Below are 27,942 nucleotides of genomic sequence, written 5' to 3'. Positions count from 1 at the left end.
AAAGGGAAATACTCAGAGGCTTGCCGAGTAAGACTGAGCACATTGGTTACTCCAGTCACAGTGTCAAGTTAAACTGCTGTTCCCCACCGCCCCGCTGTGCACCCCCACCCGCCCCACCCCCACCTTCAGCTCCGCCTTTTTGTGCAGCGCTGTCCCCAGACATGGGGACACACAAGTCCTCCTCAAAGCTCTCTGTCAGCTCAGTACTTCACTCCTGGAATAAATTCCTTGGCATCCGGGTTCAGCTTACTTTTGCTCTGAAATAAGAACCAAGAGATAATAAATCCCAAGGAAACCTGTACTTTAAAACTTATTTTCTCCCTGCTTCCACTATTACCATACCTTCCTCTCAGCCTCAAGGAGAGAAAAAAACAGAATTCCTTGCAACTCAGGCTGTTTTTGCTGGGCTGCTCTCAATGGCTCCTGGCATACTAAGCCCCAACCAATCTCATTTTCTCCTTCCTGCTTTAGACTTCTGGTACCCTTCATGATGTTTTCATTAGAGGCTTGTAAGTTCGACTCCAAAAATAATTTTTCAATTCACTGAGTACCTTAACTTGATGAAATCAAAGTATTCCATCAAACCAGTTACTACAATTCCTATTTTTTTTTCATCTTGCTGTACTCTCTTTGGTTATCCACTCTCATGAATATCCAAAATCTTGGCAAACTGCAGGGCAGAATCATTCAGAACATGAGTTGTGTGAGAATTATATCACTCACAGAATTCTGACATTAAGTAAACATGGGAGGCAGGGAATTCATTTCTCTGGTCTTCTAATTATAAGTGGAAAATGGCCTCTTAGGAGTATTTTCCTTCCAAAATGAGCAGGCCATTTTTATAACAGCATCATTCAAAACTATAAATATAGATATGAGGGACAGTAAAAGGAAAGAACAGCAGAAAATGATAATTTGAAACCAAACCTCTTCCATGTTCAATTTTTTATTCTTAATCCCAACTCTACTTTGAAGAGCCCATTGGGGAAAATGAAAGCTGGTAATGCTGCAACAATAATGTTCTCACAGTGCTTTACGAGGTGCAACGTGTCTTCAGTGCACCCTCTTATAATGCCCATGTGATGAGTGAAGAAACAGTGCCTCAGAGGGCTCCAGAGACTTGCCCAAGGTTGCAGGGCCAGCAAAAAAGTCTGTGACTCCAAATCCTATATTCTTTTCACTATGTCACATGTGGAACTACATATGGCTCTTACCAAAATATCTTCAGAATCATGACCATCTCCGACCGACAGTCCGTTTAACTGCTGTTGCAACTGTCCCATGGCCTGAGGCAGGTCTCGTGATGGAATAAACCAGTCTTGGTCTTCTTCATCCAGCATCTCCTGGAAGCAGCGGTCCAAAAAGTCTTGCTCCTGCAGCTCCTCCTCCACCTAGCAAGCAAAGATGAGGAGCTCTGACTTACTGTCGCAGTGGGACTCAGCCCTTCCAGTTTTTTCTGCACTTCTTTCTTTCAGAGGTTATTACTCCGAAATTAAGAATGATCTTGTTTGACATTTACTAAGAATTAAGATGCTTCTAATGACTGACTAGAGAAAATAAAATTTTCAATTTTCCTACCAAATTCCATCAACAATAAGACTGAGGAAATAGTTATTCAAAATAGCAGAAATTCCAAGTATACACAGATCTTCTAAGATCTCTAATATGTGACACAGATATTACCCATTCATGTGGCACATGCAGAAAATCATTTTAAAGCTTGAAATTCTTTTCTCGATCTTGTTAAGAAGCAACTCTTCTTAAATTTCCCATTTTACAAGTATGAAAAAGGTACAGGAACTCTGTAACTAGACCACTACCTGGATAGTGGAGATTAAATCAAAACCAGCTCTTAGCTTCTGGCCCACTTTTCTGGTAATGAGGCCTCAAAGGGAGAAAAATTCTTCTAGAACCTTAGGAGGATAAAAAACACTTTTTGGCATACCAATAGAAAATGATGTCCTCGATGCAGTATTCTTTCAAAACAAAAAATAATAGGACTATTTAAACAACTCCCTATTTCTTAAAGATTACCCTAAACTAAAGGAATGTATATCTAGGATATTTTACACCTCTTTGCTGACATTGTTAACTCCTAGTAAAGAGTATGGTTCACTCTGCAGAATTCGTGTGATTTTAACAGGCCTTCTGCTTCACATTTGGCTATCCTTTTCCTGCAGGCTGCCTGGTGACAGATTCATAGCTCACTGGCGCCACCACCAGAGGGGAGGTCAAGCAAAAATAATCACCCAGGGCCGGCCCCGTGGCTTGGCGGTTAAGTGCGCACGCTCCGCTGCTGGCGGCCCGGGTTCGGATCCGGGGCGTGCACCGACGCACCGCTTCTCTGGCCATGCTGAGGCCACCTCCCACATACAGCAACTAGAAGGATGTGTAGCTATGACATGCAACTATCTACTGGGGCTTTGGGAGGAAAAATAAATAAAAATAAATAAAATCTTTAAAAAAAATAAATAAATAATCACCCAAACTGGCCAATGCAGTTAGCCTCATGAATTCAAAAGAAAAGTCACTGGTAGCAAGACTTAAAAACAGTATTTCAATATAACAATCAGCCATACTTTTTTTGACCTCAAATAAATTAGATAGTTACGAAGTTCTTATAATAATAACCACAAAATATTTCCAAGCCACCAGATTTAACATGACTGCTCAAGATCTGCCCTAACTCTCCCCAACAGCATAACAGCGTGTTCCCCCTTGTTAAAGCTACCCTTATTCACAGGCACAACCCACGAAAAATGTTACCTGGGCACAGGAGTGTGACAGGAAGCATGGTCTATGTGCTAGTCACATAAATCATGACACGGTGCGCCACTTGGGGTGGAAACTGCTGGCTGCCCCCACTAAACTGGTTTCCTTCTTCCCAGAGCACCAGGCTGTTCGGTTAAAAACCACATTTTGCGTCTCCCATGCTGGATACAGCTGTGTAACTATTCATCACGTAACATTTCCAGAAGGGATGTGAGTACTTTGGCATCACTTGGTTAAAAGGAGATCCCTTGCCTTGGCCTTCGGCTCTCTCCCTTTCCCAGTGGCTAGACTTCTAATTATCCTTCAGCTACTCAGTTGATAAATGCCCTGGGGGTGGCAGAGCAACACCATGAAAAGGATCATGTGGTTGCAGAATCACCTGTCTACCGGGAATGCTTACCTTGGGCTGTTAACATCACAGAGATATAAGACAAAGAATTACTGCTAAATCTTTGTTGAAGTAGTCTAACTTTTCCCCACCTAACACACTTCTCTATCTCAGACTCACATTCTGCCAGTCCCTGAGTTCCTATTTGGGGCATGCCAGGTTGGCCTGTCTGTTCACAGCTGCTGTTTCCCAGAAGTCTATACCAGGTCACCATGGCATTAGATCCTCTTTTATTTATTTATTTTTTTTCTGTGTGAGGAAGATTGGCCTTGAGCTAACATCTGCCAATCCTCCTCTTTTTGGTGAGGAAGACTGGCCCTGGGCTAACATCCATGCCCATCTTCCTCCACTTTATATGGACGCCGCCACAGCATGGCCTGACAAGCTGTGTGTCGGTGCGCGCCCGGGATCCGAACCGGCGAACCCTGGGACGTCGCAGTGGAGGGCACACACTTAACCGCTTGCGCCACCGGGCCAGCCCCTAGATCCTCTTTTAATCAATGTGGTAAAAAACATCAGTATCTTCTTCCAAAGTACTGTCACTCTGGTCTCTTACTAGCTGAAGATGCTTCTGGGTCAGCCCAGACCAGGCCTCCCTGTATTTTTAAGTTATTCTAAAGCCAATGAACCCATTTCTTTTGTGACAGACTGATAGTAAAATAGTAGAGCTGCTGAGTTACACATATCAGTAACCTTCTACTTCTTTCTTTACCTGTCTGTTGAAATCCTCTTCATTCTCCATCCACATGTACTCTGCAAATGGGTTTTCCTTCTCATCGTGCCCATTTAACCCCTGGTCCTCTTTGGATTTTACACTGGGTGATGTATTCGCCACACTGGATCCATTCATTATGACAGAACCTAAAGAGGAGCAAAAGAAAGGATAAAATGATACAAGGATCAAGCAAGTGAAAACTCATAACATCTAGATTCTTCCAGAAACTTCTGAAGTTTTAAGTCAAAGTTATTAACTATAGATGAACAGAAACTGCTAGTCTGTAACTGTCATAAAACTAACCATGTCCTGCAGTTATCAACTATACAGATGTATAATTCTTTAAGAGTTAAAAGAAGAAAATGTCTAGGCTTAGTTAGCCTTTCTAGGCAAGTGGGTAGGTGGGGGGAATCTTTTCAAGGCAAATTTCTGTAGGTTCTAGAACCTAATCAAGATCACACAGCTTCCTTAACATTTAAATAGGTAGAGAAAATGCATTCTTAATGAACACTGTAAGCAACTGCCCCTTATTCTGATTCTCAAGCTCTGTTTTTGTTTAAAACATATTTCAAAAAATGATAGGGGCTGGCCTGGTGGCATAGTGGTTAAGTTCACGCCCTCTGCTTTGGCAGCCTGGGGTTTGTGGGCTTGGATCCCGGGTGCGGACCTATACCACTCATCAGCCATGCTGTGCCAGTATCCCATATACAAAGTAGAGGAAGACTGGCACAGATGTTAGCTCAGAAACCATCTTCCTCAAGCAAAAAGAGGAAGATTGGCAACAGATGTTAGCTCAGGGCCAATCTTCCTTACAAAAAAAAAAAAAAAGGATACACATTCACTGTATTGATAAGCAAAAAGAAAATTAAGGTCACCAGTTGTCCAACCATCCAGAGTTAAAAACAATTAACAATGTGGTGCATATAACCTTCCTGACTTCCCCTATGTTTAAGCAGATACATATACACACACACACATTCCCCAAGTATGCATTCTTCCAGTAACAGCATGAAGCTCCATCATTCACGTTTTCTCATTTCTAGGTTAACATACCATACCATCTTCTGGGGTGTTTCCAACGTTTCTGTATTATAAAGGTTGGATGACCTTCTTGTGTTCATCTTTCTAATGATTTCCTAAAGATAACTCCTAGAAATAGAACTGCTATATGGGAAAGTACGTGTTTTTTAAGGCTTTTGATTTACTGCCACACTGCCATAAGAATTTAAATTCCCACCAGTAGTACGTAAGTGCGTGTTCCTCTGCATTCATGAGTATTATTATTTTTTAAATCATTGCCAATTTCATAAAGAAAACTTGCAATTTATTATTTACATTTACATTTCTTTGATATTTACTGAAGCTGAATATTTTGAGATGGACTTACTGGCCGTTTATATTTCTCATATTGTAATTTTTAGCTAAAATGATTTTTTTTGCTAAAGTACTTTGCCCATTTTCCTATTAGGGTATATATCTTTTCCTCAAAAAAATTCTTCTATTATCTTTCATAAAGTAATTTATAAATAAAAAATATTTTATTTGCCTAACATTTTTGGTGGGAGTTTTTGCCAGGCTTAATTTTTGTCTACAGCTTGTGTGAGTGTCTATCTTTCTATGGCCTTTTAAACTATGTACTTTTTTTTTTAATTGTTTACACTTTGGCTTCCAAACCCATTTTGATGTGTTCACTATCATCTGGAATGTGTTTTTTTTTTTCTGTTCTTTATTTAAATCTTACTCATCCTTCAAAAACCACTGCAGTCTTTACTCATCTCTTCCCTCCTCTACAATCTTATACCTAATGAGCAAGGAGTTAATACTACTTAATTGTTGTATCTCGTATGCATAATTTTCCTCTTTCCTATTAGATTCGCAACTCCTGAACAGTAAGATGGAGGTTTATACGTTTTGTAACTCATCTCAATATTAGGAACTCAATAAATACCTGTGGATCATTGTGCTTAGGCAACTTTCCCTTTCTAGCCTGTTTCCCTTCAATCTCAACTCCATCCCCTCCCCCATCCTCCTTGGTGCATCTTTAAGTTTTCTTTAACAAATTATTTCCTCACTCATTTCCATCTTGGCAACATTCACGAAAAAGTCCTTGTCTGCTTCTGGGTATGCTAAAAAATTATTGCTTACTCCCCTTTAAAGTTTTTGCAATTTTCTAACCTGTTATGGACATTAGAAAATCTAATCTTCTTAAAAGACAAGGGAGAATGGTGAAGAGTAAGGAATAGATGGAAAAACAACTCACTGATAGTTCAAAAAGAATTTCTTTTAAGACAGAATCCATTTAATTCACTGTTGGCTTCAATAGCGCCCTTAGTATGAAATATATCCGTTTAACATTTTAGATAAAGACAAAAGAAATCAATGATTATTCCAAATACTACTCCATAATAATAATTCCATAAGGCTACAGAGGGGAGGAAACCAGTTCTTTATTTTCACCACTTCCATTTGCAGCATAACAATGATAGAAGCAAGTCTGCTCTAAATGCCAGGGCAACTGCATACCTAAGTAGGGTATTCCTAGGCACAGAGACTCTTAAAGGTCCTGATCCTTGCTGGGTAGCAGGTTATACAGTTTATATTTTCAAAAACTCATTTGGCAGTTGTCTTCAACCAGCACAGTGATTTCTCCCTATCAATGTGGAAATCATCCACAGAGAATCAGAGTTCAGTTTTCTAAAACATCTGCCTTTGCCCAAAAAATAAATCCGAAGTGCACATGACCATAAGGAAAAACGGAAGGCGGAGGAAGAAAGAACAGAATACCCTTCTAATTTAAGAGCAAGATGTAGCACAGAGAGCAAATTGCAGGATGCACTAGTTCAAGAGAAAGAGAATGGAAAATTACCATAATCTCAACAAGGGGATGTTACCCAATTTAATGCAAACACTTGAGAAGAAATGAAAATACTGAGATACTAGGAAAGTGGTTCTCTCACAGTAGGCTGTACAGTGCAGATTTGTATTTTATACCCTTCTGCCTGAGTCTTCCACACAATTGGAAAATTCGGTTTCTCTAAATAGCAGCAACTGAACAACTTAATCTGTAAAGTGCTTAACAATTTATAAAGTAGTTTCATATCTATGATATGACTTAAGGTATATAATCTGTCCAACTTCACTTTAAAAAAAACAACCAGGGTCGGCCCCGTGGCTTAGCGGTTAAGTGCGCGCGCTCCGCTGCTGGCGGCCCGGGGTTCGGATCCCAGGCCCGCATCGACGCACCGCTTCTCTGGCCATGCTGAGGCCGCGTCCCACGTACAGCAACTAGAAGGATGTGCATCTATGACATACAACCATCTACTGGGGCTTTGGGGGAAAAAATAAATAAAATTGAAAGAAAAAATTAAAAAAAAAACAAAACATCTAGATAATGCTATAAGAAGACCAAAGAAGGTACCAGATCCTGGGGTTAAGCAACCTGAGTTGCTGGGTTAGTTCAAGAACAACACTAGTTTATGGGCCTACTGGGTGACAGTGAACTGGTGCTTAATATGCCCCTCGACTTCAGTGGCAGAGTGGGAATGGGAAGAATTTGCTGGAGACTGGTAACTCCTAGGTAAGGCATTTGGGGAATGACTTCCAACTTGGGAAAGACACCAGCTAAGATAGGACCACTGCCAGTAACTTCCCTGACTTTCCTGCTTCCAGAGTTTCATCTAACATTGTCTTTCTGTTCCCAGCTCCTCTCCAGCTCACCATCTACCATGCTTGCCCTCTAACAGCACAGTGTTTCTCTAACCATCCTATTTTGACCTTTTATGTTCATTCTTTCACTTGATTTCATCCATATCAAGACACATCATTGTGAAATTCTAGTGTAGTGGGGACAGAGAAAATACCCCCAAAGCTTCCAGAGATGGGGGAAATCCTTGGTTACATAAGAAGGATCATGAATCAGAATGGCTGCCATGTTGTCAGCTACACTACAGAGGCCCATGTGCAAGGAACTGAATCCTCTTAACCAGGTGAGTGGCCTTAGAAGTTCATCTTACCCCAACCAAGAAGCCTTCAAATGAGACAGCCATCCCAGTTGACAGCTTGACTGTTAACTTCCTGAGAGACTATGAGCTAAAGACACCCAGCCAAGCTGCCCCCAGATTCCTGACCCACAGAAACTGTAAGATAATAAATGTTTGTTGTTTTACCTGCCAAGCTTTGGGTAAGCTGTTACACAGCAATACATAACACAGGCGTTCAATAAACAATGACAACTAGCTCTGCCACACAAACCACTAGTTGCCACATCTTTCCTCTTATCCATCAGGAGGACAAATGTGCAGTTTGAAGTAGGTCATTGCTTTAGAAGTTCTTCAAGAATTTGACCTCAACAGGAGATAAAAGAGTTTATGTCTGGTCTGTGTCTATACTGCATTATGAAATCTAAGAACTATTTGAAACTTATTCCCCCTCCACCTCACTTTCCCTCTTACATACGTGGCAAATATGCTGAAAATGGAAAATAACAGTAGTCATTTTGGCTGAAGATGGGAAAGCACATAGGCCTGTTCATAGCCAAAAGAGGGGTGCTAAAGCCTGCCAAGCATTTGATTTAGCACTTTACCATGGTCAAGGGTTTGTGTCTAAAATATCTGGCTTGAAATTGGGACCTTGGTTCCCAGCCATGAAGAACTTCAGGACTTTTGATGTCTCTAGGCTATTTCTAGAATACATGCTTCATCAGTTCAACACTTTGAACACCCACAACTTTCAGATCCAACATGCTCATACCAAAAACTAGCTATGCTTTGAACCTAAATGAGATCTTTCAGAAGCTATAAACCTGGATTGTCCCCATGATAACAGCTTGACTGTGAAGAATACACGGCACTTTTGACTAAATTACCTGGGAAAAGTCTATTGAGCAGTTGATATAAAAACTAGTCTCTACTATTCTGTTTCCTACAGTCTTGTTAACTTTGTTCAGTCTGGTTAATACCATTTTAAAATTAAATATTATGGATAACAGTTTTAAATTTTATTTTACTTCAAATATGCTGCCACTAGATTCAGGTTTTGTCCATTCTCAATTACATCTTAGCAACCCAGGTCATTAGACACACTCACTCATTAATATCTGAGTGCTCTTTACCCTAGGCACTGTGCTTGACTGGTGCTTTGACAGGGTACACAGTCCTTGCCCTGGTGGTATTTACATTCTCTCAGGAGAGAGACATGCAAATAATTAAGAATAATTATGATCCATCTTATAAAAGGACAAGTAAAAGGGACAATTAGAAAAGAACAGAAGGACTCAATCAAGTCCAGAAACGTGGGATGGTTAGGAAAGGTTTCCCTGAGCAAGCAATATTTTCACTGATTCCTGAAGAATAGAAGTTAGCTAGCAATACAGAGAAGAGTGAAAAGCATGTGCAAAGACTCAGAGGCAGGAAGGAACTTGCAGGAACTAAAAGAAGGTAGGTATGAATACAGTTGGAGGGTGAAAGGAGAAACAGTGGTGAGAATGGCAAGGAAGAGAGATGAGGTTGGGGGCAAGCCCACGGCCTAGTGGTTAAGTTTGGCATGCTCTGCTTCAGTGGCCCAGGTTTGGTTCCCGGGCGCAGACCTACACCACTTGCTGGCAGCCATGCTGTAGCGGCAGCCCCCTTACAAAACAGAGGAAGATTGGCACAGATGTTCATTCAGGGCGAATCTTCCTCATGCAAAAAGAGGAAAATTGGCAACAGAAGTTAGCTCAGGGCAAATCTTCCTCAGCAAAAAAAAAAGAGTGAGAGAGAGAGGAGGTTACTCAGGCAGACTGGGCCAGATCATGCAGGACATTAGAGGCTACATGAAGGATTCTGGATTTCATCCTAAAAGCAAGGAAAGACATTAAAAAGGGTTCTTGGCAGCATAGTGACACAATTCAATTTATATTTTGACATCATTCAGCCTGCCATATGGAAAATGGATTAGAGAGATGAGAGTGGACAATGGGAGACCCATATGGTAGCTAATGTGTTAATCCAGATGAAAAAATGGTGGCTGCTTGGACTAAGATAATGGCAGTAAGAAGAGAGTAAGCAGATTCCAAAACTATTTTAGGTTGTTTTTGGTGACGAACTGGAAGTGAGGAGACAGAATGAGGGAAAATATCAAGGATAACTTTGGCACAAGCAACTGGGTGGATGGTAATGTCATTCACTGAGCTAAGGAACTCTGTAGGAAGGGCAAACTTTTCTTGGGTGGTGATGGGGAGTGGGGGTAAAAAGGGTGATGAGTTCTATTTTGGACACATTAAATTTGGAATGCCTCTGAAATACTCAAATGGTGACATAAGTAGGTTGTCTATATGCATCAAGAAAAGGGTAGGTTTGGCTAAATATGGAAATTTGGCATAGTCGTTTATATAAATAGTAAGAGAAGTCATGGGACTAGAAGATATTGCCTAGGGAGAAAGGGCAAAGTGAGATGAGAAGAAGGTCCAAGACCCAGACCTGATGCATGTGAACATTTAAAAAATTCAGGTAGAGGAAGAGGATAATATAGAAAAGAAGACTGAGAAGAATAAGCCAGAGACTTGAGAAGGAAACCAGAAGAGTGTGGAATCACAGAAATCAAGGGAAGACAGAACCCTAGTGTAGTGATTTGGATGGTAGCCCCCAAAAGATATGTCCACATCCTAATCCCTAGAACCTATGAAGGCTACCTTATTTGGAATAGGGGTCTCTGCAGAGGTAACTAAATTAAGGACCTGAGATAAGCAGATCATCCTGGATTATCCCAGTAGGCCCTAAAGCCAACGATAAGTGTCCTTATAAGAGAAAAACAGAGGGAGATTTGAGACAGAGAGAAGGAGGCAATGTGACCATGGAGTCAGAGATTGGAATGCCAAGTCAATCTCTGGACAGGCAAGTCAAGGAATGCCAACAGCCACGAGAAGTTGAAGAGGCAAAGAAGAGACGCTCCCATGGAGGCTTCAGAGGCAGTCCAGCCCTGCTGACACCCTGATTTTTGACTTCTGGCCTCCAGAATTGCGGGAAAATAAATTTATATTGTCTTAAGCCACCGGTTTGTGGTAATTTGTTACAGCAGCCAAAAGGAACTAATACACCCAGTAAGGTGGGTGTGTTGAGGCTGCTGAAAGGTCAAGAGGAAGGCTGAGCAGTGTTCACAGAATTTAGGACCTTGGAAATCTCTGATGATCTTAATGGGAAAAGTTTCCATGAACAGAAATGAGAGAGAAAGCCAAATGGAGGAGGTACGAATTGCAGGAGACGGGAAGTATTTGATAACTCTTTCAAGGAGTCCAGCTGCCAAGGAAAGGACAGGAACGGACAGAAACTGGAGGGGTAAGAGGTTCCTGGAAACTATTTTTAAAGACTGGAGAGTATAAAGCATGGTTAAGTGTTCATAGAAAGAGTCTAGTGGAGAGGGAGAGGCTACAAATAAAGGCGAAAGAAGGAATAACTGATAGTGTAGGCCATGGGAAGGCAGGAAGGGATATTTATTTTTTGAATAGCTAATATATTCACATGATTCAAAATCTAAATGCCTAGGATTCTTAATTAGTTAATAGATGGTGGCATGGTGAGCATGAATTCAGAGCTGACGGAAGAAGAGCATGGTGAGAGAGATTTTATCCATTACAAAGCCACATGAAACATCCTTACCCCATGGCAGGAGATTTCACTCTCCTAGTGGCAGGAATGCTTCTGTTGCTGCCTGGACAGTTGCTGGATAAATCTATCAAACTCCAGCTTTGTGATTTTCTTTTTGTTTCCTCTTCTAATTATTCACAGGGTCATATATATGTGTAGGGGTGTGTGCATATATATACATACATATATACATATGCATACATTTTAAAGCTACATAAGCAATACAAGAAATAATTTTATAAAACCTTTTAAATTCATATAGAACATATTTTTATATGCCATGTTATACTTTGCACTAAAATAATTTCTCTCTCTCCTTGTTTTACAAAGTCTTCTTTTACTAAGTACATAAACCCCATCCACTTTTCTCCATCATCTGGTGGAAGATCAAGGTAGAAAGGAGGCAGGATGAGTAGTTCAGCTTTTTGGGGGGTAGGGTGGGAAGGATACATAGGATATGTATATAGAGATTTAAAAAACAGGTTCCAGGCCCATGGGTTAGTGGTTAAGTGCAGTGCGCTTGGCTTCAGCGGCCTTGGTATGCGGCTTCAGATCCCGGGCGCAGACTTACACCACTTGTGAAGCCATGCTGTGGCGGTGACCCACATACAAAATAGAGGAAGACTGGCACAGATGTTAACTCAGGGCTGATCTTCCTCAGGCAAAAAAAAAAAAAAAAAAAAAAAGAGGAAGACTGACAACAGATGTTAGAGTGAATCTTCCTCATCAATCAATCAATCAATCAATCAATAAAAATAAAAAACAGGTTCCAGGTCAATCTCTAATTAGAATGATCTTGTCCTCTCTATTTCCACTTCATTTGTTCTCGGAGAAGCTGCATGGACTTTAACAGAAAATAAGGAAGTAATCACCCTGCTAAGTTTTCCTGTCTTGACCTCAACACACAAATGCTCCATTAGTTATCTTCCATTTGATGCAAGAAAACGGCTTGCAAGTAGAATATCAACGTGCTTGTTAAGCACACAGAAAACTGAACTTACCTGCAATTAGAAGTTGACAAGAAGCTTTCAAAAGCTTATTAGTTGACAAGTCAAGAGGAAAATCATTTGGGTTCCCTAACAGTAAAATACATTAAAAACAAAAGTAAATTACAAATAGAAGCATCTTCTAAATTAAACTCAAGGCTGCCATATCAGAAAGAGAACATAAATAGAACACAATCTCTTTTATATTGTTTAAAATGTGTCCTATACTGACCTATAAATTTGCCCTACTGATGAAAAGGAATCTGAAAATCTGGATACAGACACTTTGGGAAGAACAACAACACTGAACTTAATTACTGCAATAGTCTAGTCCCTGGAACAGAGCCAAGAATACAAAATAGAAGCATACTCAAATAGGTTTAAGCTGCATTTAGCAAGTGTTAAGAAGGTATATTCCTATTCAGTGGTTCTCATTCTCTAGAGTACAATAGAATCACTTAGAAGCTTTTCCACAATCATACCTTTCAGATATTATGATTTGTTAGGTCTGCACCAAGACCCAACATTTGTATTTTTGCTTGTTAGCTGCTATAGGTGATTCTGATTATAGAAAGGCTAAATAAAGACTAAGAACAATTCCTCCAATATAGTGGCAAACTCTACATGGAATAGTCCAAATTCCAATTACCCTAAATCCCACATCAGCAGTTCCCAAATTGGTGAATGCTCTTTGCAAAAAAAAAAAAAAATCCATGGCCAAGTAAATTCATTGCTCTGAGAAGTCCTATTTAACTACCAAGCATTTCCCTAATTAATTGTCTTTATTATTTATTTATTATCTATCACTTTATTTTTTTTTTGATGAGGAAGATTGGCCCTGAGCTAACATCTGTTGCCAATCTTCCTCTTTTTGCTGAGGAAGATTAGCCCTGAGCTAACCTCTGCACCCACCTTCCTCTATTTCGTATATGGGATGCCACCACAGCATGGCTTGATAAGCGGTGTGTAGGTCCGTGCCTGGGACCCGAACCTGCAAACCCCAGGCCAGTGAAGCAGAATGTGTGAATTTAATCACTATACCATCGTGCCGGCCCCTATTTATTACATTTTTAATCTAACACCCATTAACACTCCACAAACTTTTAGAAACAATGCCTCAAGGATGTTCTGTGATATTATTATTACCCTATTGGAAATGTACAGAATAGACATAAAATGTACTCCATAAAGCATTCAAAGGCACTTCCAAAGGCAGAATCAACAGACTTGCTGATAGTCAGTGGTAAGCTCTCTGTACCCCAGATCCACCCTCAAGTTCTACTTGCCCAGATAAAGGCCATCAATCTTCCTCCCAGGATAACATCAAATGATGGTCATCACAGGGACCTTGACTTCTCCATATCCAGCTCCAAAAAGATACTATATGCTATTAACAGGGAAATATAGTGAACTGAAGTCTTTAGCAGATAACATTAATCAAAAACATTCCTATGGGCAAATTATTACATATGAAATATGTGTAACCTTTCTCAATAACAAAACAAAAGCCTCGGGGCCGGCCCTGTGGCTTAGTGGTTAAGTGCATGCACTCCGCTACTGGCGGCCTGGGTTCGGATCCCAGGCGCGCACCAACGCACCGCTTCTCTGGCCATGCAGAGGCACCGTCCCACATACAGCAACTAGAAGGATGTGCAACTATGACATACAACTATCTACTGGGGCTTTGGGGAGAAAAAAGGGGAAAAAAGGAGGAGGATTGGCAACAGATGTTAGCTCAGGGCCAGTCTTCCTCAGCAAAAAGAGGAGGGTTGGCATGGATGTTAGCTCAGGGCTGATCTTCATCACAAAAAAAAAAGAAGCCTCTAACTGTCTTAGACTGATCTGATGACAGTTTAATTTGTTTTTTAAATGCACAATACTGTCAGAAATATCACTATAGGCGCCGGCCTGGTGGCACAGTGGTTAAGTTCACGCACTCCACTTCGGCGGCCTGGGGTTCACAGGTTCAGATCCCACGTGCCGACCTATGCACCGCTCATCAAGCCATGCTGTGGCGGTGTCCCACATACAAAATTGAGGAAGACTGGCACAGATGTTAGCTCAGGGACAATCTTCCTCAAGCAAAAAGAGGAAGATTGGCAACAGATGTTAGCTCAGAGCCAATCTTCCTCACCAAAAAAAAAAGAAAGAAAGAAAGAAAGAAATTCAGAGCCAGAATTCCATCTCTGCCTAAGGTCTCCCCCACCTCCACCCGGATTTCATTTTTGATTACATATATATTCGAGTGAGCATTACTCATTACTTGTTTTGGAAACAGTCTATTTATAAACTTAGAAGTTTCTTGCGGGCAAGAATCAAGTCTTTTACAGCTTCTAGCACGTCTCTGTGTATCCACAGAGGTCCTTAATAAACAATCTGTCAATTAACTGCCATTTCTAGAATGCTGTATTCTAAATTTCATTTCCTAGGAAGGAAGCCCATGCCCTGAGGGGCTAGGATATTTGTTGAGCACTTTTCTCTGAGTATTAACAGTAATTCCCCAAAGCCAGTAACAAATTCACTCAGGAATCTGTTTTTGGCAGGTTAAACTACTCTTGAGAGGGAAAAAACTCCTACTTCTATTCTAGAAAATGTTTTTATATGTTCTTGTTTACTATTTTAGCATTTAATAACACCAGGTGGCTATAACATTCCTCTCATGAGCTATCGGCTAGGCATAAAAGCTTGCCACAGCGAAGTTATCTAAACTGGAAGAAATCCATACCATGGATCCCAACAAAAATCACCAAGAGGGACCACATGCTCATTTTATTTGATATATTTCTGGAGAAAAGGATTGTCTGCCACAGCAAAGTGGGGAGAAAGGAGCCAAGCAGTTTAAATACATATGTAATGAGGTAGAAAAAACTGTATTCACTAGAAGTCTTTTCAGGAAAGGTACCATTTTGGGTGGGAGAAACTCCTTGAAAATTAATTTGGGATAGAAGGAGAGTCCTTGAGGAGCCAGGGTAAGAGCAGAACTGTTCCATGGGAGAAAGGGGAACGTTTCCCTGGCTAATGGAAGCACAGTGCTGGAAGAGTAAAGAAGAAAAACATGAGTCAAGAGTGGGACATTTCAGATAGTGAAAGGCCTCCCACTGCGTCATGTGATCTCTACCCTAAGACCTTCAGTTTTCAGTAAAACTAGCAGGGTCATCTAAAGCTTAGGAGCCTATGGAGTTTTTGGGTGTGGAAACCATTGAAGAGGCAGGATTTGACGTCTAAATTGCAAGGGCAGCACAGAAATAGGTCATGAACTGGGGAAATGTTTGAAGCAAGTTTACCCAGACCTCTAAGGGAAAGAGGGCTCCAGAGGACAATCGAGTGACAAACTGATCTACCCAAATACAAGGGGAAAAGACAAGAATAAAGTAACAGCTCTTCTGAGTAATTCACTGACATTCTCTCTCTCAAGCTTCACAACAATCCTATAAGGTACATGCTGCTATTATCCCAGTTTTTCAGAGGAATTCTCTGCCATTTCAGAGACTTATTAAACACCTTGCCTAAGCTACAATCTAGTAAGTGCCAGAATTGGAGCCTAAGTTTAGGTCTTTCTGTCCCCAAAGCCCATGCTCTTAGCCACTACCTTACACTCTCACAATTCTCACTTTAGTCCAGAATCGCTATGACATAAAACTCTGATTTTTCTCAGATACTGCTAATGGGAGTGTGGGAACCAGGCTGAAGAAAAATGCAAATCAACAAAGGACCAGGTCTTTGGAAGGAAAATACAAACAAGGTCATACTACATGCTAGTGTGTTTAAATCAAAATAAATTATATTCTCTACCATAAACATTCAAGGCTCCATTTAATTTGAAGCTTGCCAGCACTTTTAGGATGAGAAAGCAGACCTCCAAACAGGTCTATAATCCCTCATGCACAATTCCAAAATCCAAAAAGCTCTAAAAACCAGAAATTTCCCATATGTTTCATGTCAAAATTCAGTTGACACTAAAACTTGGCCTGAACTGATGTGAAGTTATATATAGCCTTCATTTATCCCACTTAGTGTGAACACTCCTGTTTTGCGCAGAAATATTAATGTGTATGACTAAGGGTGCTGCACCAGACTACTGGGGCATTATATAACATACAGAGAAAGCACCTCTCCAAAATCTGGAAAACTCTGAATTCCGAAACTCATCTGGCCAAAGGTTTTGGACACTCTATGGACTTGTATTCCAAAGTATTTTAAAAATGATTTCCAAGAATGACTAGATCAGAGGTATCCAATCTTTAGGATTTCACAGATCAGTAAATTTTCAAAAATACTTGGAGGACAACATAGGACATTTTTTTTTTAAATAAGTAAGGATGGTAAAAACATCCTTACCAACATCATTTTATAAAAGGATGTTTTAATACCAAAAAACACAGGAAGGCCTCCATTCAATGCAAAAGACAATTCTTTAAATTTAATAAATTTCACTTTACGAAAAACACTATTTGGTCCTAATTTTTCTTATTTTACCACAGGCTGGTGAAAATTTACCTGGGACCAACACCAGTCTGGTCAGAGGCATAGAGCCCAGCCAGCTACATAAAATTACTTCAGGAAGTTGTTAAAAATGTAGACCCCCAGGCTCCATCCTCGGAGATAATGATTCAGAAGGTCTTAGAGGTGGGGTCTCAAATCTATACTGTGTTTTAGAAAGTTCGTGGGTTGTTTCTGATGTGCAGCGAAGCTTCAGAACTACTGGTCTAGTCCATAGGATCTAGTTCTACTCCTCTTTTCCTCACCCAAATTGTTCTCTGAGGGGGTAAACGGAGCAAAACAGGAATGTTTCCAAGTAGGGAGTCTGCCCAACCCATTGTTTGTAATACCAGTTATTTCTCCAACAGTCAATGCTAGACTAGCTGGTCAACTTGAAAAATGAGGCTGTTAGCAGAGGAACAATAGAAATTAGATGGCAGACAAGTGAGAAAAACTTGTTGAAGCAAAACTCCTCCATGGAAAGGTGTGGCTTCCAGAGTTTCCTTTCTCTTCAACTTGAAGATTCTATATGATGCCTAAGTTCAGCACAGGTCTACCTGTCTTTAGCTAAAAAAAATAATAATAGTTAAAAAAATATATGTGTGCATGCATGTGTATTATACGTATGTATATATATATGTGTGCATTCTATATATGTGTGTGTAGGATATAGATAAGGAATCTATCTATTCCTTCATAACTGTCTCCTGTATCCAGCTTCTATGCCAGGTCTATGATTTTGGCCTTCGTTTTTCATCTTCAGAGGGACTACAAGAATTACTAGTATTACTTCAACCAATGCAATGACAGATCACTAAAACAAGTGAAAATCCATAGCATGCCTGATGTTTTATGCAGCAGACTATATTCTCCAACATTCCAAAAAGATAAAATCCAATGATTTCTCTTTTTTTTTGGAAAAAGTTTCTCTTATTCTCTTAAGTTACTGCTTAAAAAAAAATCTTAAGGATGAACATAGCTAATACCTTTAAAAACACACAAAACTTACAATTTAATAAGTACTCAAAGTTCTTTCCCAGTTAAAAAAATTACTGGACCCTTCTAAAGCAAGGCTAAATGGTAAGGGATATGGGGAGACAAAAAGGACATATAAATAACCCCTATTCTCGTGGGGTTAATCACTAAATCCTATTTGACCAGAATCCCTTGGTCTCTAAGCCTTGCAAATGAAACGGAATTTCTTGCTTTATATTTGTCTAGGACTCCCAATCATGAAACAAGGATTGTGTTATGTCACTGTTTATTGCTATTTACCTGAACACAACACTATGCTGGCAGCAGACAGTTGAATCTTTCATGATTTGCTCCACAACCTGTGCCCTTCTTATACTCCCAGACCAAATTCAATTTTCTTCTGGAACTAGATTTCTAGTATTTACAGTTACTATACAGCAGTGGTTCTCAAAATATAGTCCCTGGCCCAGCAGCATCAGTATCACCTGGGAACTTGTCAGAAATGCAAATTATCAGCCCCGCCCACCGCCCCTGCCGAGTTGAACCAGAAACTATGGGTGGGACCCAGCAATCTGTGTTGTAATAAGCCCTCCAGGTGATTCTGAAGCACGCTTATATTTGAGAACCACTGGTAGACAGCAAGTAGAAAAATGTGTTTCCTTCTGTAGGTCCAAAGCTAGGGGTACTATAAATTCTATCTTGATAGGAAATAAAGACCTCCAATTAAAAGACATAATCTCCTCACAACTCCCATCCTCAATCTAATGTGTTTTATTTTCATGAGATAAATAAGAAAACAAGCTGCAATCAGAGATTTAGTCTGAAATGTATACTTAACAGGCATCAGTTCCCATCCAGCCTGATTTCATACAATACCATTTACATCCTCTTACATCTGAAGTTCTAAAAAAGAACCTTCAGAATATGAGCCTCAGACACTTTAGGAATTCTGTATAATAAAATATGAAATAGGTATGAATATATCAAACTTACTAGAGAAGAAAAGTTCAATTATTTGCTACACCTTAGAATTGTATTCAACATGGAATTAAAGTTTAGGATTTTTTTTCACCTTCATACTTCCAAGTTAATAGAATTAAACCAGAATACACTATTCTTCAAAAGCTTCTAGCTAGGCAAAGTTTTACTGCATTACTTCTTGCTTTTAGTGCGGATAAAGCAGAGCCCTGGCAGGCACATTCTGTGTATCTGCAAGGCTGCAGAACAACACAGTTACATCCGTCCAACAGTATTAAAACAAAGATCCCGTAAACCCTGAAGGTGAGTGTCATATCTCAGCACTAGCCTTGGTAATAAAAAGACACCAAGAACACTACCATGAAACAAAAGTAAGCTCTCACTAGATAATTACATTCTGTTCTGCTCCTATTTATACTAAAATCACTATGTTAAAACTTCACTTCCCCTGAGATTACTGCATTTTAAAGGGTGGGCAAGACCAGTCTATAGTCCACACAGCACCTACTTTCAAAAAGCAGGTGATTGCCATGTAACTGTTTCAGAGTACAAACAAACGAAGAGAGCCTTTTAAGGATTACTATACAAGTAGCTCAACACATCAAACACAACACAAATAGCACAAAAGAAACCCACAGACCAATCTCCATGTTACAAACATATAATTTCAAATAAAACATGAGCAAATAAAATCAAGCAATTTATTTAAAAATAAAACAAAACAAAAACACTTTGATCAAATAGAGTTCAGCTTGGAAATGCAAGCATGGTCTAAAATTAAGAAATATCAAGATGCATTTTGTATTAACAGGCAAAGGAAAAAAAAAAACTACAAGTACCTCATAGTTGCCAGAAATACATACATATTATGATTCTACTTTTAAAAACGTTTATAGGTATTAAAAAAGGTCTAAAAAGCAAAAAAAGTCAGAATGTTTTAGGTGGCAAAATTAAAGGTCATTTTTCTTTATATTTTGTTTTCTGAATTATCATAAAAAAGAGTGTGGTTTCTTTTATAATCAGGGAGAAATGTTATTTATATATATATATATATTTCAATCTCTTCTTTTTCTTATTTATTCTCATGTATGTGTGTCACATGTAGACCAGAGGGCTTGAATTCCTGCCTCATGAGGTGATCAGCCCACTTTTGGGATGTGCATTAAACAAAGCTGCCCTACCTTCATTTTTTTTTTAAAGGTCCTTCTGTAGCAACACACAAAATAATACAATCTTAAGTTCAAAAATATGAAAAGTGTGATTTCAATTGAAAATAATATGTATGCATATGAAAAATACTACAAGTGAATATGGACAAGAAAGCAGCTCTTAAAGCAATGAGGACTGACATCTGGAAACGTTGTTTTAAATTCCTTTATTGTTCTCAAAGTATTTTTAAAATACACAAACTTGAGTAAAAGGAGAAAAAAGAGGCTGCCAACCCCTTCCTGGGGTTGCTGCTGTTGCTATGTATTCACCTGGTACCAAAAAGATGTGCAGCCCCTCAGATCCTTTTTTCTTCCCTCTTTCTCATAACCCCATTTCATTCATTCACTCGAATTTTTTGAAAAGGTTATACAAATACGATTCAAAAAATTTTTTTAAATATATAAATATATACAAAGATATGGTGAAATCCCATTCCCACTCCTATTTCTTTTATTGGTTACTTATATACCATTTTAGAATTTCTTTTTTGCAATTATAGCAAATACGAATGTATATTCCTATTCTACCCTTCTTTCTCTCTCAACACAAAAATTAGCATACTAAACACACTGTTCTATACCTTGTTCCTTTTTTAAAAATCATAATATATTTTAGAACTCTTTTATATCGGTACATAGATGTTCTTCATTCTTTTTTACAGCTATACAATATTCCATGGTTTGGATGTACCAAAGTTTATTTAACCAGTTTCCTGCTGACAAACCCTGGAGTCATCCGTATCATGCCATTACAAACAATGCCAAGCATAACCATGCACATACTGACTGTGCCTTTCATGAAGGTTCTGAAGTAGTTCAGGATATTAGATTACCACAAGGCCACATGTTCACCAGGCTGAGAAGTTAGCTCCTTTTCTAGTTCTCATTATATACAACAATACGTAGCAAAAGACTTAACAATTCCTTGAACCAGGCACTTGTACTCTTAGGGGACTTATCTCATAAAAATAAAGTGACTAAACAAAACACCCACGATGAACCCATTTCTATAAAAAAAAAAAAGCATACACACACACACATGCATACACATAGAAAGTATAAAATATATCCATCAAAATGTTAACCATTGTCTCAGTATGGTGGATCTACGAAGTGCTTTGTAGTTTTTTTCCCCCTTTTTGGCTATCAACACTTTCTAATTTTACAATGGTAAATATGTACTATTTTTGTAATGTAAAATTAAATGTTAATTCAAATTAATTTGGATACATTCCATCAGTCTGTCTTATATCTGTATAGTGCTTCAGAGTTCATAAAGTATATTCATGTGCATCATTTATTTCTTACACTAACCCTATGTATTTTCATTTTATCAAAATGGAAAAGGAGGCAACAGACGATTAGGTAGTTCTGCCCAAAGTCATTCAAATAGAAAGCTGGCAGAAACAACTTGCAAACCTAGATCTGACTTCAAATTCAGCACGCTACAAAAACATGATTGTTGCTTCCTTAATTTTAACAATACCGAGAGTTAATCACATAACCAGAATTTGACAGATGAATTAAAATTACACAGCATAAGGCCTCAGTTCCTAATGCTCATATAATCAGATCTTACTGAAAGGAGAACATTGGCATACAACCTCCAGAATTCCAGAGTCAGAAGAGGGTGTGGATTTTCAGTATGTTCCTAAATAAAATACCTAACTGGCAAAACGTATGTCTAATATGGCCTAAAATGCATGCATAATAAAAGCAGTATCCTCTCCAGCTGGAAGATTCTCACTTTTAAGACAACGTTTGCCTTTGCCACCAGCATTGACTCCTGCTCTGGTTCTGCAACACCCCGGGGTGTCTCCAATCACCTTATGGAATTTCAAAATATGAATATACCATGCTTTTCAGGGGAGGGGGTGATTATATAACAATTTTTTTAAAGTTTGGGACTTACTAAGATGATGATAACTTAGCTAGAATGTAGTCTTTCTCTCCAAATGTCTTTGCTTCTTTTCTATAAGATTAGACAGGTTATTTTACAATGCACATAGAGACCACTGATAAATCTTGGTTTGGTATGTATTTAACTCATTCCTCAAACTCTGTCTCATATAATTCTGTTCCACAAGATGTTTAGGTATGCTGCAGGGGGGAAAAGGAGAAGCCATGGTTAAATACAATGTACCCCTTTTGGAGATCCACAAATCAAAATGGACATTAATATAATAAAGGCTCTAGAGAAGTCCTGCACTATAGATACCTTTGTTTAACTCAGTTTATTTTGACACAAAATTCTACTATGGCATAATCATTCACATCTTGTGCTAAGAGAAATTGGTTGAAAAAATTTAACTTTTAATTGAACACCCACAACAGATATGGCAAAAATGGATAATTCTTAAATCTTTCCTACTACACAATATGTCTTCAAAAAGTCCCTGCTTTCAGTCTAGTGAACTCCTTCCTCTTCACTCACCAAAGCCTAGCTCAATTATTACCTCATTTGAGAACTCTTCCCCCAGTGCTCCACATAGTACTAACTAGTCCTTTCCCCTGGTTTACACTGCATTTTATTCATATATCACCTCACTTATCACATGAAAAATCAGTTCATCCGTCTGTCTCACTGCTAGCTTGTGAGCTCTTTGAGAATAGGTTTGACCATATTTTCAGTACCTTGAACAGTGTGGGACACATGTGAGCTTCGTGATGAAGAAGTAAATAATTTCACTACAGTGTGCTAGTTCCCAGAATTCAATACTTGTATTTCTAAACTGATGGATACCCTACCAACAACTTGAGAATGTTATGCTTTCTCTCTAAAACTTGCATCCATAACTGAGCAGCTATTGTCATGGTTAACTCAGTTGTGACATGCCCTTTGGCCAAATCCATTCATAGTTTTTACTTAGGTGATTTTTGTTTGTTTGCTTTTTCTTTGATTTTTTTAATCTACCAGGAGTGTCCAGTAAACTTCATTATCTTTTTAGATCTCTGTGCCTTTGCACCTGCTGATCCCTGCTTGGAATGCTGTCTCAAGGTTTTATTCATCCAGAAAATATGACTACTCATCCTTTAAGAACCAGCTTAAACAATGCCTTCTCTGGGAAGCCTTCACATCCTCCCATCCTTTCAGGAGGAGTTAGGAAGTCCTCAAGTTATACATTTGTGCATCTATTACTATATTATCAGGCACTGAACTAAGTGCCAAGGATAGAAGGATGAAGATGTGGACCCTGCCCTCATGGAGCTCATAGTCTAGTAAGGAAGCAGCCACATGAACAAATAACCACACTATAATCATATTAAATCCAACACCAAAGGAAGATTTATGGAAATGTTGTGACATGCGTCAATTACTTTGTTAGGTGCTTTATTAAACATTACCTATGATCATGTTAGATAGATATTTGAATTAGACAGAAGTCCATGAAACTCTAAGGATTTCCATACCCTCAGTTGTCTTCTGAAGAAACTGTCTCCAAGGGATTCTTTTTGTATATGCTACAGTCTGTGGGACAGACAACGCATGAAACCAACCCTACTTCTTTGGCCACAAATGACTGGACCAGGACTCAGAGCCCTAACTAAAGACAATCTGTAGGTTGAACTTGAGGGAGATCACCTAGGACATGGCTTGGCTCAAAATTCTGCACAATAAGGGTCCTCCGTTTTAGAAGGGGACAAACCTATCCAATCAGATGATTTCTCTTGGGAAATACAAATGTTGGTGAACAAAGTAAAAGAAGGCAGGTCTCCAGAGTTCAAATCCTATTCTAAATACTGCTAAGTTATTGTTCTATAAAGTTTTGAAAACACTAGGGCCAAGGGACAATATGGCTGCTGAGATGATTTCCCATTCAAGTTTACATTAAACTCTCATCATTGAAGGTAATATGTGTGTGCCTCTTCCTTGTAACTTACAAGGGCCTAACAAATCATATCACCACTTTTGAAATTAGGAATCAGGCTTAAAAGCTTCGACAGCTTGACCAAACTCACTCAGTTGGTAGGTGGCAAAGCCAGAAATCAAAGATCAGGTCAGCCTGATTCTTCTAGAATATCTTGTCAGTTATATGGGTAAATGGCCTCAAAATCAACTAATGGCAAGTAGAGGCTGACACAGGTCAATGGAGCAAGGCTCAAAAGGAAGAGTTTATGCACAAGAGAACAAATGTTCTGGAAGTCAGTATGGTAGGGGATGTGAAGTGGTGGTGGTGGGGGGGGGACACTGCGTTTCACCTTCATCAAGTTAATCTATAATTCCAACCTGGACCTCTCCCCTCAGCTCCAGAACGTCTGTCCCTCTTACTCAAATATAACATCTATAAGGGCAGAAGCTTAATCTCTAGTTTGTTCATCACAGTCTAAAACAGAGCCTGGCTTATAGTAAGTGCTTAATAAATATTTGTTGAATAAATGAATACGTGAACGAATTCTCACAGAAGCTAAGGGAACATTTTACAGTGGTTTGGGGGAGGGTTACCATGAAATAGACCCCAAGGGTCATTTACAAGTACAGGTGACCCTCACCTCTTGTGGATCCCATACTTGCAAATTCACCTACTTGCTAAAATTTGTAACTCCAAAAATCAATACTCATGGTGCTTTCACAGTCATTCATGGGCATGCACAGAGTGGCATAAATTTTGAATCACCCCTTGGGCATGTTCCCAGCTAAGGTTGAACAAGACAACGCTCTGCCTTCTTGTTTCAGCTCTCAGAGATGACTAAAGGACACTGACGGCAGGGGGCAGTGCAGTGTAGAGCAAGAAGCTCTGGCTCCCGGACCAGTAGGACAGGGTTTGAATCCTAATTCTGGCACCAGTTAAGGGGGCAGCCTCAGGCAAGTCATGTGACACTTCTGAACCTCATTTTCTCTTTTGTAAAATAAAGACAATAGAATCTGTCAGGGTGAGTTGTATTTAGGATTTAAGATTATAATCAATGTGAGATATTTATGTATGTACATATTTTCCCTGCAATGGTTCAGTATTTGCTAATTTAGTGTTCTAGGTGACTTTATAGACCACAATTACTGTGACTAATGAGAATCAACTGTAATTATTTATAACAAAACAACAGAAAGATATAGAACATAACTATTTGGATGGAGTGGAGGCCAGCGGCAGGCTTCAAGAAGATTTTGAAACAGGACCTCCCCAGGCACATATGATGTGGAAAAGGAGAAATAGCAGAGCCTGCAGAAAGAGGCCCAGGTGTGTGAAATAAACAGGCAGGTTCAGGAAATGGCACTTTGGAAAGTCCAGAGCAGTAGGAGATGACAAGAGGTTCTGACACAGGGCCACAGTGCTTCTCTGTGCCCTGTACACACCCTATACTGTACAACCTCTCCCTCTGCATTTTTCTTGGTTTACACGTCTCTCTTCCATTAAACTATGAACTCCTGGGCCAGCCCTGGTGACCTAGTGGTTAAGTTCGGCACACTCTACTTCGGTGGCCTGGGTTTAGTTCCCAGGCACGGACCTACACTACTCCTCTGTCAGCAGCCATGCTGTGACGGCAGCTCACATACAAAATAGAAGACGACTGGCAACAGATGTTAGCTAAGGGTGAATCTCCCTCAGCAAAAAGAGGAAGAACAGCAACAAATGTTAGCTCAGGGCGAATCTTCCTCAGCAAAAACAAACTCCTTAAAGGCAAGGTCTCTAGGAAGAAATCACAACTATAGTCTTTAAATGTGCAAATTAGTAATTACTAAAGACAAAAACACCTGAAAAGACTACAAAAACTAACTTTGGTTTTCAACTGCAACCTTATACCAATTCACAATAGTGACCAACTCACAGACTTGCAATTTGTCCAGGACTTTTCTTTAATGACTGCTAATAATTCTGTCATAAATTCTGCTTATTGTTCTAGAAACGTGGGCATTTGTCAGAATAGCTTTAAGATCTTCCTCTTTTTAGTGTGATTTACTAACAGGGCTCAAACATATGGTCCATTAGACAATGCTGCCTCCTCAGAGTAAAGATTCCTTTTAATTCACTCTACTAGACTTATTTCTCTATATAGAAGATACAGTCTTACCATAGTAAAATACAAGGAAGCATACTGATATATATGTTACGAACAGAATAAGAAAAACTAAGAATTTTTCACAAAAGTTTGCAGAATTCTGGCAAAATACAGTGGACATGATGTTAAACTCACTGCTTACATTTCACCACTGAGGACCAGGAAAAACAATTCCAATTTATGTAAAGTCATGAAACTACGCACTGTTAGAATCTACTACGTTTTGTACACGTGTATTTTCTCTCCTGCACGCTCTCTCTTTCATACACACACAGCCTAAGGGGCCCATCAGGCTTATCCCAATACTTCAATTTCCTCCATCCCCCAAAACAAAACCCTCACTGTCAATATCTCAATTAATATTTTCAAAACTCTAAAGTCTCAATCAAAACCAAATGTGGTGAGTTACTTTTTCCCTATAAAATTTGTGGCATAATTTTATTTAGGCACAACATAGTCTGCACTATTATCTAGAAACATATGGCTAGAACCAACACTATTGAAACCAAATCGATACACTATGAAGGTGAATACAAATTCTCCGTGAAAGGGGAATAAAGAAGGTTGTTTTAAAATATATTCAATACTATATTATCCATAGGCTGGGTGTGATCAAATTACACTGTGCCATACAGCTAAAGTATGTCCTATATTTTATGACAAACTAGCCTCCTCAGGCCCTTACTTACACTGCAAACTCTCTGCCACACCAGTTAAGCTGTTTAAAGTATAATCCAACTCTATCTACTCAAAAAAATAATAATAATACATTTTTAATTTCTTGCTGCCAGTAAACTCTCCTCACTTGCCTTTTCAGAAATTATCACCAAAACAATCGTCCTGGGACAAAGATTCTAGAGAGGATACACTGATCAAATGCCATTTTAAGGAAGACAAGAATGGTTTACCACTGACAAAACCGATTAAAGTTCCCAACCTTGTAAATCTCCCTGTACAGTGTATTCCGCCTCTCTTGCGTTCACCTTCCAGCTGCCTGGAAGGGGCAAGCGGAAAATGTTAGTTTCCGTGAGAGATGAGAATGAAATTTAAGGAGTGGGAGAGGGTAAAGGGCTCACTCGGGAAAAGAAAGGAAGAAGGCAAGTGGCCAAGGTCCCTAACTCAAATTAGGTACCAAGAACGAGGTCTGGAGTAAAGCGGGAGGTGGAAAGAGTAGAAGAAACGCAGAGAACGCCCGGGGAGGGGGGGTGGTCCCGAGAATGGGGGAAGGGCGAAAATGCGCAACTCCTCTCCCTGCCCGCCCCGGGAAGGGGACCCGGGGATGCAGCACTGGTCCATTTGCCTAGCAGTGTTGCACTGGAGTAGCAGGGGAACTCGCAAGCCAGAGATTTCAGTCCGAGCGTTAGAAGTGGGCTGAGGGGGCTCAGGAAAGTTGGGGGGCGGGGAAGGAACAGCGCGCCTGTGCGGGGAGAAAGGGACTAAGACCCCCTAGCGCCCCCAAGGGGCAGAGGTTAACCCCAGCGGACACCCCTTCTCGCCGACCGCCGCGACGTGGGAGCCGCCGGCTCACGCTCCCCACAGTAGCTCGGTCAGGCGCGCGCCGCCCCTCACAGCCCCGACGGCGGCAGAAAGGGAGGCGTAGGGCGCCCCCAGAGCCGGGAGAGCGAGACTTCCCGCGGGGCCCCTCCCCGGCAGCCCAGGAGCCCGAGCCCACCTGGGCTGACCACAAGCCCTTCCTCCAGACCGTACTCCGCCACTTCTCCGAGAGCCTCAGCCGTCGCCGCAGAGGTTGCCGTCGCCAGAATAGCCTCGGCCTCTAGTACCAAAGCGTGAGCCACAGCACGGGAAAAGCGCCGCTACCACTCGC

The 27,942-nt window shown here is 40.0% G+C and overlaps 1 protein-coding gene across 1 annotated transcript; it reads right to left on the bottom strand.

Moving 5' to 3' along the window:
* Positions 1-122: 122 nt before the first annotated feature.
* On the bottom strand, positions 123-27,942 carry PAIP2B (poly(A) binding protein interacting protein 2B). The gene is made up of 4 exons (XM_058550987.1): positions 27,790-27,942; positions 3,873-4,021; positions 1,215-1,391; positions 123-257 (listed from the first exon to the last, which is right to left on the bottom strand). Exons 2-4 carry the CDS (start codon positions 4,008-4,010, stop codon positions 201-203), a joined length of 372 nt encoding a protein of 123 aa, XP_058406970.1. The 5' UTR covers positions 4,011-4,021; positions 27,790-27,942; the 3' UTR covers positions 123-200.

The sequence above is a fragment of the Diceros bicornis genome, chromosome 12, assembly GCF_020826845.1.
Source record: "Diceros bicornis minor isolate mBicDic1 chromosome 12, mDicBic1.mat.cur, whole genome shotgun sequence".
NCBI lineage: Eukaryota > Metazoa > Chordata > Mammalia > Perissodactyla > Rhinocerotidae > Diceros > Diceros bicornis.
Note: the sequence above shows the minus strand (reverse complement) of the source record. Positions and strands in the feature narration are given on the sequence as shown.

Coding starts and splice junctions, on each gene's coding strand:
- PAIP2B (XM_058550987.1), bottom strand. CDS start 4,010: ATGAATGGATCCAGTGTGGCGAATACATCACCCAGTGTAAAATCCAAA. Junction 1,392..3,872: donor AAGAGGATTTCAACAGACAG/GTAAAGAAAGAA, acceptor TTTGCTTGCTAG/GTGGAGGAGGAGCTGCAGGA. Junction 258..1,214: donor ATGATTCTGAAGATATTTTG/GTAAGAGCCATA, acceptor TTCTTATTTCAG/AGCAAAAGTAAGCTGAACCC.